The sequence below is a fragment of the Rhincodon typus genome, chromosome 9 (genome assembly GCF_021869965.1).
Source record: "Rhincodon typus isolate 14 chromosome 9, sRhiTyp1.1, whole genome shotgun sequence".
NCBI classification, from domain to species: Eukaryota; Metazoa; Chordata; class Chondrichthyes; order Orectolobiformes; family Rhincodontidae; genus Rhincodon; species Rhincodon typus.
Genome location: NC_063340.1, coordinates 10006605 through 10020634, shown reverse-complemented (window position 1 = coordinate 10020634; position 14030 = coordinate 10006605). Strand labels below are relative to the sequence as shown.

At 40.0% G+C, this 14030-nt stretch overlaps 1 protein-coding gene across 1 annotated transcript in view; it reads right to left on the bottom strand.

Moving 5' to 3' along the window:
• Window positions 1-14030, bottom strand: part of fermt1 (FERM domain containing kindlin 1) — a 76877-nt gene that overhangs the window by 28939 nt on the left and 33908 nt on the right. Inside the window, exons 4-7 of the mRNA XM_048600902.1 lie at window positions 11971-12111; window positions 6258-6471; window positions 3825-3927; window positions 718-825 (exon numbers count right to left, since the gene is read on the bottom strand). Of these exons, the coding sequence (XP_048456859.1) occupies window positions 718-825; window positions 3825-3927; window positions 6258-6471; window positions 11971-12111 (566 nt within the window). The remainder of the gene's footprint in view (window positions 1-717; window positions 826-3824; window positions 3928-6257; window positions 6472-11970; window positions 12112-14030) is intronic.

The following is a 14030-nucleotide window of genomic DNA, read 5'->3' as shown; positions in this document are numbered from 1 at the left end:
TGGCCTGCTGTGTTCATCCAGCTCTACACCTTGTTATTCTCAGATTCTCCAGCATCTGCAGTTCCTACTTTTTCTGAAACGAAGTCTCGGGAACCTGTCTCAGCACTCACTCACCTCCACGGCCATCTCTGAACTACTGCGTTACCTCTGGAGGTAGCAGGCTCAACTGAACCATGCCCACTCCAACACCGACCAACCCACACCCTTCCCCTCCCCTCCCCTCGAATGAAAATAGTGTGGAGGGGGTCATTTCCAAGGAGATGGTTTTGCTCAATTGACTTGAGATTCCTCCTCACTCTATGGTAACGATCTAAGCCATTAGCTGTATTGGTGTGTCCACAGATACTACCTCAGTTGTTCAGCATTTCCAGAATCCTCTCTCATTTCTTTAATTCCTCTTTCTTATTTCTATTTTTATTGACCCTCGGAAACACAGATATAACAGCACGAGATCAAAGCTCAGTTAACCTGTCCTATCAGCATTTTCTGACTATTGCACTTTACTTCTTAATGAATTGCATCAGCACATAAGGATTGAAAATCCAGGCCAATTTAAGGTATTTTTCTAAATTAGAACATAAGCTTAGAATGCTGGATGAGTTCGAAGTATGCTTTGCCGGAGGGCTATCTGTTATCTAGACATCTGTCGGGGCTTGTTCTTTTCCCTGTTGAAACAGGTTTCCATAACAACAGTTGGCTTTAAACAATTGCATTTACCTGCAATGCTGCAAATATTAACATTTCTTCCTCAGTGCAATCAATTTCCTCCAGCAGAATTGCCCACCGTGCTTGCTCATATAGCTGGTTTATTCGGACCGCATCATACTGCATGCAATAGAGAGAGATGTCACTAAGGGTATAACACAGACACCACTCTTTAGTGTACAAAGATATTCTGTTACAGAGGAAAGAGAGATGCATAGAGTATTACAGAGTTAGATCACCATAAAAGCTGACGCTATCTGTCACCACTGTATTAATCGTGTCCACTCCAGCATGGACTATCTGTAGAGGGCAATTTGGGGATACATTCCTAAAACTACCTTCCTTATTCTTAAAAGGCAGCAGTGGGATAGAAATAGTAGATAGAAATAAAACATACAATAAGACCATAAGACATAGGAGCAGAAATTAGGCTATTCAGTCCATCGTGTCTACTCCGCCATTCGGTTATTGGTGATAAGTTCCTCAACCCCATTCTCCCGCTTTCTCCCAGTAACCCTTGATCCCATTGACAATCAAGAAAGTATCTATCTCTGTCTTAAATATACTCAATGACATGGCCCCCACAGCCTGCTGAGGCAGTGAGTTCCATAGATTCACCACTCTCTGGCTGAAGAAGTTTCTCTTTACCTCTGATCTAAAAGGTTTTCCCTTTATTCTAAGGCTGTGCCCTAGGGTTCTAGTCTCTCCTACCAATGGAAGCATCTTCCCAACATCCACTCTATCCAGGCCATTCAGTATTCTGTAAGTTTCAATTAGATCCCCCTTCATCCTTCTAAACTCCATGATTATAGACGCAGAGTCCTCAAATATTCCTCATATGTTAAGCTTCTCATTCCTGGGACCATTCTCGTGAACCTCCTTTGAACCCACTCCAGTTCCAGTACATCCTTCCTGAGATATGGGGCCCAAAACTGGACGCAGTACTCCAAATGCCAACATTGCATTTGCCTTCCTGACTACTGACTCAACCTGCAAGTTTATCTTGAGAGAATCCTGGACTAGAACTCCCAAGTCTCTTTGCATTTCAGCTTTCTGAATTTTCTCCCCATTTAGAAAATAGTCCATGTTTCTATTCTTCTATACCAAAGTGCATAACCTCACACTTTCCCACGTTGTACTCCATCTGCCACTTCTTTGCCCACTCTCCTAACCTATCCAAATTTTTCTACAGCTTCCCTGCCTCCTTAATACTACCCATCCCTCTACCTATCTTTGTATCATCTGCAAACGTAGCCAGAATGCCCATAGTGTCTTCATCAAGATCATTAATGTATAAAGTAAAAAACTGTGGTCCCAACACTGGCCCTTGTGGAACCCCACTGGTCGCCATTTGAGGAAGGCCCATTCTTCCCCCCACTCTCTGCTTTCTGCCAGACAGCCATCTATGCTAGCACCTTGTCTCTAACACCATGGGCCCTTATCTTACACAGCAGCCTCATGTACAGCACTTTGTCACCTTGAAGTCCACGTAGATAACGTCCATTGGCTCTCCTTGGTCTAACCTGCTCGTTACTTCCTCAAAGAATTCTAACAGATTTGTCAGGCATGACCTCCCCTTGATGAAGCCATGCTGACTTTGTCCTCTTTTACCATGCACTTCCAAGTATTCAGAAATCTCATCCTTCACAACAAACTCCAAAATCTTACCCACGACCGAGATTAGGCTAATCGGCCTGTAATTTTCAGTCTTTTGCCTTACTCTCTTCTTAAACAGGGGTGTCACGATAGTGATTTTCCAGTCCTCTGGGATCCTCTCCGACTCTAGCAATTCCTGAAAGATCACCACTAACACCTCCACTATCTCTTTAGCTATCTCCTTTAGAACTCTGGAGTGTAATCCATCTGGTCCAGGTGATTTATCCACCTTCAGGCCATTCAGTTTTTCTAGCACCTTTTCCTTGGTGATGGCCACCATACTCAGCTCTGCCCCCTGTCTCTCCTGAATTTTTAGGCTATTAGTCGTGTCTTCCACCATAAAGACTGATGCAAAGTAATTACGGAGTTCCTGAGCCATTTCGTTGTTCCCCACTACTGTCTCTCCAGAGTCATTTTCCAGCAATCCAATGTCCACTTTTGTGTCTCTTTTGCCCTTTATATATCTAAAGAAACTCTTAGTCTTCCTTTATATTACTGGCTAGCTTACCCTAATATTTAATCCTCTCCCTCCTTACTACTTGTTTTGTTGCCCTCTGCTGTCCTCCCAAAAACAATAAGGACAGGCTCTGCAATCAGATCATAGGTCACTACCATACAAATACTTATCAGATTCTTCTGAAATACTTTTCTCCATTATTGCAACAGTATTATTTAAAATAATTAATGTCTCAATTAAAATAGAGAAATTTCAGTCAAAGTAACTAAATGTTTACACAACAGCTTTGCATGGAATATTTTTAAGGTCATGGCATTATAGTCTTTATCCATTGAAGATTGTGAAACTCTTCATAAATTTCTGCTTAGCACTTCTGCAGCAAGATTAATGTTTTTGTTGTACCTCAGAAGTACCTTAGCTGAGAAAGAATCAACTGAATATATAAATGTTTTTCCCTTATATTATAGCCCACACAGCATTCATCCCAGAGAGGCAGTCTCTAGGTTTAGCGGTCTCATCCTAGTGTGAAAATCTTGTTGGTGTCGAGGCTTTTGGCAGTGGCTTCCAGGTATTCCAGTGGCCTGACATGGCATCTCGTCTCAGAGTGGAGGCTCTATATTCCAGCCTAGAGTGGCAGTCTTGGCTTTGAGTGGTGGTCTCCAAGTTGGGCGTTCTTGTCCCAGCATGGAGGTCTTCTTTGGCTGTGGATTCTGGATATTCCAGCAATAGCTGTTTTAATTGACTTTCCCCTAATGGAAACTGATCTGAGATGAACTCTGTCTTAAATTTTTACTTTTTTCTCCTTACCTATGACTTCTGTCATTAATACAAGCACCATGGTATGGCGACTTAAACCTTTTACTGTATGTTTTCAAAGAAAAATACAAGTGACAATAAACTGCTATTCTATTCTAATAGTATGCCCCCATTTGGCTTAACTTCTGTGTCTCATTCTCAGGACTGAAGTGGGATGCTCAAAACATTATTATGACTGTGTCTCTCTTACTTTCGGGTTCAGATCAAAGAAGCTGTAGTACTTGTAACGCAACAGTAGCTTATCTTCCTTCTGGATGCCTTGTTCCATCAGTGAACGTGATGAATCTAGCCATCTGCAGAAATTGTGCAATGAAAGAAACTGTAAATAAATGATGAAAGATCTGATGTGGAATCTTTGCTGTTTGCTTTTGCATTATTTCACATTTACTGCATTAAAGCAACCCAGATCATCAACCTTTGCTGTGTTTGGCAGATCTGATTCTCTCCTTTATATCCACTGTAGTACTTTACAATAAGCATGCCAGAAGCTATTAAGATACAGTAAAAGGCATATTAATCATGATATTTAATGAATTCCAACTTACATTTTTACTGTTGTATTACTTTTGTCATATTGTCCTGAATTTAATTCTAGTTATTATTTTAACATGTATTTTTGAATTAATAATATGTCATCTTTTACATCAGTATTTCTGTGACCGATCCTTAGGATTGCAATCGAGATGAAACTTATAGCAATATTTCCATGTATAATGATCAAGTATTGTTAGCTGTATTCTGGAGGGCTGCTTTAGAGCTCTCTCGGACCAAGAGTGACCCATTTTTCTGGCTCTCGTCTATATGCCCTGATCAGGCAGATTCCAGGAGACACACATTTTCAGTGTGTGCTGGGAACACTAAGGCATTTGAAGGCATAGGGAATCTTAAGTGTGGCTTTTCTTGGAAGGATTGTTGATTAGATTCAAGTGGAAGCTACTTGCTTGGTGCAAGAACGTTACGTAGAATATGCTGTGCTGAAACAGTGCACTCAGCCAATCAGTCCATGCTAGCATTAATGCTCTAATTGCATTTCCAACACACCCACCCCAGAGTTACCAGTTTAACTTCAGTAATATTACCCTTTGTTCCTTTCTCCCTGATGTGTACATCTAGCCTTGTTTTGAATACATCGCAGTATTCATCTCAGTCACTCCTTGAAGCGATTACTGAGCACTACATATGAAGAAGACGTGAAACCAAATGAGGAGCAACAGAGGGAAGGAGGGGTTTGGAACAGGAAGGCAGTTGCAGGACTCTCATATCTATCTTAGACAGGGTTGAATCAACAAAATTAACAGAAGCTCCTTATGAACTCACTTGAGAATCTTCAGTGCTCCTTGTGCATGGAATGGTGAAGCAGTGCTATTCATAAATTTGTATTCAAAACATATATAAAGGCATACACGATATTTAGGGTGGTTTGGAACAACTTTTTGCTTCTGAGCACCTTCTCCCATGATATAAAACTTCCACAGACCCCCACATACAGGAATGTTTACTATATAAGAACTGGTATAGCCCAGTCAGCAAAGCTCACATGCTCTCAGATGAATTGAAGAAAAACAATATTAGATGGAGATATTATCACAAATATATTATGATCAGGGTCAATCACTCACTCCTTACCCTGAATTCAGCTCTTTTGTCCATGTTTAGACCAAGATTGTAATGAGGTCTGGAGCCACATGGCTCTTGTGGAACCCAGAATGAGCATCAGTGAGCAAGTTATTGCTGAGCATTTGATGCTTGATAGCACTGCCAGTGGCACCTTCCCATCACTTTGTTGATAATTCAGGGTAGATTGATGGGGGTGATAATTGGCCAGGTTAGATTTGGCTTGCATTTCAAGGACAGGAATTACTGGACAATCTTTCACATAGTTGGGTACATGCCAGTGTTGTAGCTGTAATGAAATAGCTCGAGTAGGCATGGGGCTAATACTTGAGCACAAGATTTCAGTGTACCTGCAGGGGTATTATAAAGGTCCCACAGTATCCTATATCTTTATATCATAGAATCCATACAGTGCAGATACAGGCCATTCAGTCCATTGAGTCTGCACCAACCCTCTGAAAAGCATCCCACCCAGACCCCCCTTAACTCTGCATTTCCCATGGCTAACCCACCTAACCTACACATCCCTAAACACTATGGGCAATTTAGCATGGCCAATCCACCTACCCTGCACAACTTTGGACTGTAGGAGGAAACCCATACAGACACCGGGAGAACATGCAAACTCCGCACAAAGTCGCCCAAGGCTGGAATCAAATCTGGATCCCTGGCACTGTGAGGCACCACTGTACTACCATACCACTTCACATATCATGTGGAACGAATCAGTGTCTGAAGATGGGAATCTTTTACACTATTTAAACATCTAAATTTGATGGGTTGAATGGGTGCTTTATGTGCCGTAACTTTTCTATGGTTCAATGGTACATCATCTGTTAAGTTTCTATACTCAAGGGAGTACAAGCCTTATAGTCTTTGCAGCCTGACTTCATAATTTAACACCATTATCATGGGAAGAGGGTTATGTATAATAAAGTTTTTCCTTTGCACCGTTTCAATTTAAATATTAGTTAATTAGTAAATAAATCATGTGAAGTTATAATCCTACCCGGCATTAAGCTCTGCTTTGTCCACTTGATTCTGTGGCCGGTACATTTTGGCCAGAGCCTCTGGTGTAAGAATCGGCTGGCTAACAGCCAGGACGTTACAGTTGCGTTCAGCTAGAGGACTATCACTGAACCATGTAATTGTAGAAGAGACAGGTGTTCCGTTGACAGGGTCATATATGGGAGTCATCGTCTTGCTGTACAGACCAGGACTTGCTGTGTAATAAGACAAGTGACAAAGTGTTTATTTTGTTGACTCTGAAGCACGGATATTTTGTTAGAAGTAAGCAAATAATTAGACATCATACAATGAAGCAGTAACCTTTGTCCTGATGTTTGATGTCTTAAGATGGAGGTCTAAATCTACTTCATTATTTTAATGTTGACCGATGAGAGATGCCCATCGTAAGAAATTGTAAAGACTGGCTACACCATAATTAACTATCTACAAAGTAGAAACAAATTAATAATGAAAATATTTCACTTGGCCATTGTGTTAGTGGTATCATAAAGCCACTGACAAGATGTCCTCTGAATGCTATTTCTTGTAAAGTTGGTAAAAAATCCATTTTAGAACTTCTACGCAATTTTACTAGGAATAGTGAACAGAAAAAAAAAAAATCATCCTTCAATGGTGGTGATGGTGATGGTGGGGTGGTGATTTCCACCCACAGTTCCAGTATGCATGCAGCAAAACTTGATAAATTGCATTGTAGCACACAATAAAACGTAAGAAATCTGAAGACAAATCCTAAGGACACAATAGATTACAATGAAAACAAAATTTTAAATTACAGTATTTGTGCTGTTCCACATTAACAATTGTCACAATCGTTAAAAGAAACATTATCATTGTGTTCTTAATATAATTTAGTCAGTAGCCAGGGTAATAACCAAGTGCACGTACACAAAAAATACTTTTACTGTCATGCTTCATTCATGCTCTGGCACTATGGAAACTAGGGTTTTTTTTTGAAATTTCAGATTTATTCACTGAATTTAAACACCACCAGTTGCTGTGGGCAGATTTGAACTCATGTCCCTTGAGCGTTAGCCTGTGCCTCTGAATTACAATTTAACCTCTTTTTTTGTCATCGTGTGGAATGTTGCTATTGCTGACAAGATTGCTATTGTTTGCCTATCCCCAGTTGCCCTTGAGCTGTCTCTCAGCCATTTCAGAGAACAATTAAGAGTCAAACATATTCCCGAGTGTCTGGAGTCACATGTAGGTCGGATCAGATAAGGATGGTGGATTCCCTTCCCTAAAGGACACTAAGAAACCAATTGCTTTTCAAGACAATCAACGATAGTTTCATGGTTACTGTCATGAGACTAATCCCAGATTTATTAATTAAATTTAAATTCCACCAGTATCCTCACTGGTTTTAAGGATTTCCTTCCTTACAAAGACATGAGTGAACCAGATTGACTTTTACAATAAAAGACAATGGTTTCCTGATTACCATTAGACTAACTTTGATTTCAGATTTCATTGACTCAAATTTCACCATTTATCATGGTGGGATTCAAACCACATGTCCCCAGTGCATTAGGTAGGACCAATTACTACAATGCTGGGATCTGAACTGAAAACAAAAAATGCTGGAAATGACAGTGGGTCAGGCAGCATCAGTGGAGAGAAAGCAAGCTAATGTTTTGAATCTTGATGACTCTTCATCAGAGCTGTCTCTCCAAAGATGCTGCCTGACCCGCTGTGATCTCCAGCAGTTTTTGTCCCCAGTGTATTAGAGTTGGGCTCTGATTACTCGTCCTGTGATATTACAACTAAATTGACACCCATCCTTACCAGGTTATCATGCTGTTCCTTTGTAACTTCCAGTGGCCAATGGAGACTGATTTCAGTAAATGTCTGATAGTGGGTCCTTTACTCTGACAGCAGGATGAATAAAGCATGGTCCAGGAAGACCTCAGGGTGATAAGGAATTGCACCTAGTCATCCTCCTCAAATTTGAGGTTTTCAAGTATACTGCAGTGTATACCTGACTGGCATGTAACTCAGTAGGATTGGGATGTGGAAAAGCAGAAATCTGTTTAATTCCACTTCATAAGAATCTCCACCTTATTTTATCAATTTAAAAAAATTAATTGTCTCCAACTGATCATTTTTCAAAAAATGAGTTTTCTACAGCAAATGGCTATCAATATCTCAGAGACAGGGTGGAACAAGTCTAAATTGTTGGCCTGTTTGCAGGTGCTATTTCAAAGTGAGTTGTTTCTGGAGATTACTTAAGGGACACACAAGATCCCCAGCTGATTGAAAAAAAATTAACAATGATTACCAGGTGATCAACTAACTTTAAATGATTCTATTATGGTATTTATTGTCAGTTTGAAAGACAAAGAAAGGATAATGAGAACCGAGACAATATTTAGATTGGACTCTTGTAGCTTTCTAAGCTAACAATGCAGAGGTGAGAAGAAAGTGCATGAGAAGAGTTATCAACTGAAAACAAAATTCTGCAGATGCTCGAAATCTGAAACAAAAAAAGAACAAAGTGCTGGAGAAACTGGGTTCATTATTTTAATTTGGACCAATGACAGATGTGCATTGTAAGAACTCAAAAATTGGCTACACCATTATTAACTAACTACAAAGTAGGAATGACATTATACAAAAATATTCCACTTGGTCATTGTGTTACTGCTATTGTAAAGCCACTGGCAAGCTGTCCACTGAATGCTATTTCTTGAAAAGCTGATTAAAATCCATTTTAGAAACACACATTTTTACTAGAAATAGTGAATAGAAGAAAACACTCTTCACTGCTGGTGGTGTTGGGGGGAGGGGGTGTGCAAGAAATGATCAAACTTGTTCACTCACAGTCCAAACTGTTTGGTCCCAAATCTCTTAATATTCCATTATGGAGAGACAAAATGAGATGGTGTCCACTTTTATATCATTGGTTGCTAAGAGATGACTTCAGCTTACAGATGCATCAAGTGCTATGACAATGGTAAATATGGACTATCAAATTTTACTGTTCAGCACCTCATAGTTATACTTGAGACCTTTCGTGGACTAAAATAGTTTTTAAAGGAGAAAAAAATATGGACCTGACCACAGATCGAGGCAAGCTCTGGCACACCCCTGGGGAATAAACAAAACCGTCTGTGCTGAAATAAGTATTTTATCCAAATACATCAAAAGCAAATGACTTAGCCAGCACCAAGAAACCTAAACCCCATGTTTGATACACATGTATAATAACTGCACATATGGGAGGAGGATTTGCTCACCCAGCAGTTCGCCAACTTGGAAAGGCAATCAAGCTAGGCTCCAGAATAGACACTGCATTTCAGCAAATGCTTCTGAGCAGCAGAAGAGAGAGAAGAAAATATAATTTGTGATAACAAGAGCTTGAACCCTCTCTCTCCCTGCTTCTTCCTCTCATCATCTTGGAATACAACACACAGTGGAAAAGCACAATGGGAAAACAACCAACCATTCACCGAGAACACAAAAATATATTTTAGAATTGCTGAGGGTACAATTCAACCATTAAATTACTGTTGTTAAGAATCTAACACCTCAAGGATTCGAAGACTGGTTAACTGTGTAACATTTAGTCCTCTTGTCTGTACCAGACACACACTCTTAAAATTATTGCTTGTGTTTGTGTGACGTTGCAGTTTTATTATTTTTTCCTCTGTGTTGGTAGGTGATAAAATTCTTCTTTCTTTCACCTATGACGACCCTGGTAATTGATTTCTTCATCTCCTAGTAAATTACATTTCAATAAAGTGTAACAGCTGCATGCTGAAATGAAATAAAAATATTTGTTGTGACCAACCAAGATGGAATCACAGAAACAGACCCTTCGGTCCAATTTGTCAATGACGAGCAGATATCCTAAATTAATCTAGTCCCATTTGCCAGCATTTGGACCATATCCCTCTAAACCCTTCCTATTCATGTACCCATCTTGATGCCTTTTAAATGTCGTAATTGTACCAGCCTCCACCACTTCCTCTGCCAGCTCATTCCATACACACACCACCCTCTGTGTGAAAAAGTTGCCCCTTAGGTCTCTTTTAAATCTTTCCTCTCTTACCTGAAACCTATATCCTCTAGTTTTGGACTCCCGCACCTTAGGGAAAAGACCTTGTCTATTTACCCTATCCATGCCCCTCATGATTTTATAAACCTGTATAAGATCACCCCTCAGTTTCCAACGCTCCAGGGAAAATAGCCCCAGCCCATTCAGCCTCTCCCTATAGATCAAACCCTCCAACCCTGACAACATCCTTGTAAATCTTTTCTGAACCTTTTCAAGTTTCACATCATCCTTCCTGTAGCAGGGAGACCAGAACTGCATGCAGTATTCCAAAACTGGCCTAACAATGTCTTGCACGACCTACCAACTCCTATACTTAATGCGCTAACCAATAAAGGCAAGCATACCAAACGCCTTCTTCACTATCCTATCTACCTGTGACTCCACTTCCAAGGAACATGCACTCCAAGATCTCTTTGTTCAGCAACACTCCCCAGGACCTTATCATTAGTGTATTTCCAAAATTAATTTCCCATGTGAAGCACTTTGAAATGTTCTAGTGTCCTAACGTTCTGTATAAATATGGTAATGTTCAACAAGGTTGCACACATAGTTTATATATCCCTTTGCCTTAAGTATTTGATTAATGCAGCTATGTTAAAATGAATTTCCTAGCTCAGAGCTCACAAGTACAGAAATGTCCGGACAAGAGTGAATATCAGAAAATTGAATTGCTTATAAGAATATAGGAAGCAAGAGTAGGCCATTCAGCCTTTTCCACCATTCAAAGGGTTCAAGGCTGATGAAACTAACCTCCCAACACTAATACCAAATGTACTGTCCAATAAAGGCAAGCATACCAAAATGACTTCTTCATTATTCTATCTACCTGCAACGCCACTTTCAAGGAACTATGAACCTGTGCTCCAAGGTCTCTTTGTTCAGCAACACTCCCCAAGATCTTACCATTAAGTATATAAGTCCTGCCCTGATTTGCCTTTCCAAAATGCAGCACCTCACGTTTGTCTAAATTTAACTCCATCTGCCACTCCTTGGCCTGTTTGCCCATCTGATCAAAATCCCGTTTTACTCTGAGGTAACCTTCTTCACCGTCCACTACACCCTCAAATTTTAGTGTCATCTGCAAACTTACTAACCATTCCTTCAGTCTGAAAAGCAACCCTCCACTGCCACCCTTTGTCTTCTACCTAGGAGCCAGTTCTGTATCCAAATGGCCAGTTCTCAGAGTTTAAAAGGAGAGGTGCCGATTTTCCCTCCGCATCTGGTTGTGTAAAACATGTTTATATGTGCTGGTCCAGTAGAAGTGTTATTTTTCTTTAAAACTGATTTGAGGTAGAAGTGTTTTGTTTATTTGGCAAATTAGAAAGGATCTTTGCGGGTATCATTTGCAAATACACCATACCGCACAAAGAAAGAATTACTTCTGACAATATTTACAGAGTATATTTTCGATTTTCTGCTTTTAAGAGTACTTTCTAATCAGAAATAGGTTGCACAAAGGGAGGCATAAGAAGTTCATTGCATATTGTGTAAGGTGTAGTGTGGACAGAAAATACACAAATGTTGAGAGTGCAATTTCAATACTAAAGAAAGCATTCCAGCATATACACATCTTTCAAAGGTAAACCAATTGTTTACAACACTTTAGTTGGTTTAGCCTCCCTTAAGAAAGTATTACCTATTGATCCTGGAGAAACTGCCACTTGGTCCAAGTCGAGAATATCTTCTTCAACAGCATGCTTACTGTTCTTCTCTTTCCTTTTTTTTGAAATGTTATCTCGTGGTCTCAACAGGGAAAGTTCCTCCGGCCTACGAATATCTAAAAATATTTCAAAGTACAATTAAATTCAGTGTGTACAGTTAAAATTAGTTTCTAAAAAATATCAACGCAACACATTATTGTCTAAAACTTGAATGTTAAGCATTGTCTCCAGACCTGTTTTATAGAAACAAGAGGTCTACCAACTGCTTGAGGTATCCCTCTCCAAAATTTGTCAGTTTGCTCGGATCAGTATTCTAAGGGATTTGGAAGGCTGCTCCTCCTGGTTTCACTCAAAATTCACAGGCAGCTGCCAGAAACTCAATGGTGATGCTCACCTTCCTTCCTGCACTCTACTCCCCTTAGCTAGCATCTTGGCCAATATCTGTGTCAGCCTATCGCTGATATTCTAGGGCGGCAAGTTGAACTCTGGAGACAGGTATGGTTCTCATACTCCTTCAGTAGTAAGTTTCCAAAGCCAGTAAGTAAAAGTAAATTTAAGCCCAGTTTTCAGGGATGATTAGGTTAGGTGGGTTATAGGGGGACGGGTCTGGGTGGGATTCTCTGAGGATCAGTGTGGGCTTGTTGGGCCGAAGGGCCTGTTTCCACACTGGAGGGATTCCATGATTCTAAGATATTTGTTCTGAACGATTGAATATGTTAATCCTCTCCTGAGTGCCAGCTTTTTGAAAATATACAACAGACAGAGTGGAAAATTGAGTGGAGTACTATGTCCAATTCCGATAGCCCCGTTATAGGAAGGATATTATTATGCTGGAGGGGGTTCAGGAGACATTTACCTTGATGTTGCTGGGAATGGAGGGTTTGAGTTATAAGGAGAGGTTGGATAGGATGGGACTTTTTTCACTGGAGCGTAGGAGGTTGAGGGACAACCGTATAGAGGTTTATAAAATCATGAGAGGTATAGTGATGGCAGGTGCCTTTTCCCTAGGCTGGGGGTTATCGAGACTGGGGGCATATTTTTAAGGTAACAGGAGAAAGATTTAAAAAAGATATGAGGGGCAACTTTTTTTACACAGAGAGTGGTTTGTGTTTGGAATGGACTTCCAGAGGAAGTGGTGGATGCAGTTATAGTTATGACATTTAAAACATTTAGATAAGTACATGAATAAGAAATGTTTGGAGAGATGGGCCAAGCGCAGGCAGGTGGGACTGGTCTAGTTGGGAATTATGGTCAGCATGGACTAGTTGGACAGAAGGGTATGACTCTATGAAAAGGTTGATAAACATAAGAGGAAGAAAGAAATAGATACATCTATATGAATCAATGGGTTAGATGTAAAAGTGTGGAAGGAAGTTTGTGTTATGCATAAACACCAATGTGTTTAGATCTGTAGATCTGCTGATACATTATAAACACCATGTACTCTGTATGGATTATAGCTATGCAGCATGATAATATCCTCTTAAACCAAAACAAAATATTAAACCAATTGCGAAATTGTGCTATACAATAACATGATGTTGAAACAACCATACAATTGTACATAACAAATATTACACAAATTTCTGCAAACTTCATCATTCTCTAGGGGTATAGTTTCCTTCTCATAATTCATACCGAATGACAAATAATCAAGCAAGTGAAACACCATTTAGTTGGTAGAAATGCAAAGCTCAAGTTTCTTTGTACACCTGTCAACATTTTTGTAAAGTTACCCGCAGAAGGAATGTCATCGTCTAAGTTTGCAGACTAGGCTGTTGGCTTCAGTCCTGAAGGGTTTTGGCTCAAAACGTTGACTTTCCTGCTCCTCTGATGCTGTCTGACCTGCTGTGTTTGTCCAGCTCCACATTTACTGACTGCTGGCTTCATAACTCTGTTTGGTGTCCTTGTAACACATCTATCTGGAGTTTCTAAATAAAAACCAAAAGAACTGTGGATGCTGTAAATCAGGAACAAAAACAAAGTTGCTGGAAAAGCTCAGCAAGTCTGGCAGCATCTGTGAAGGAGAAAACAG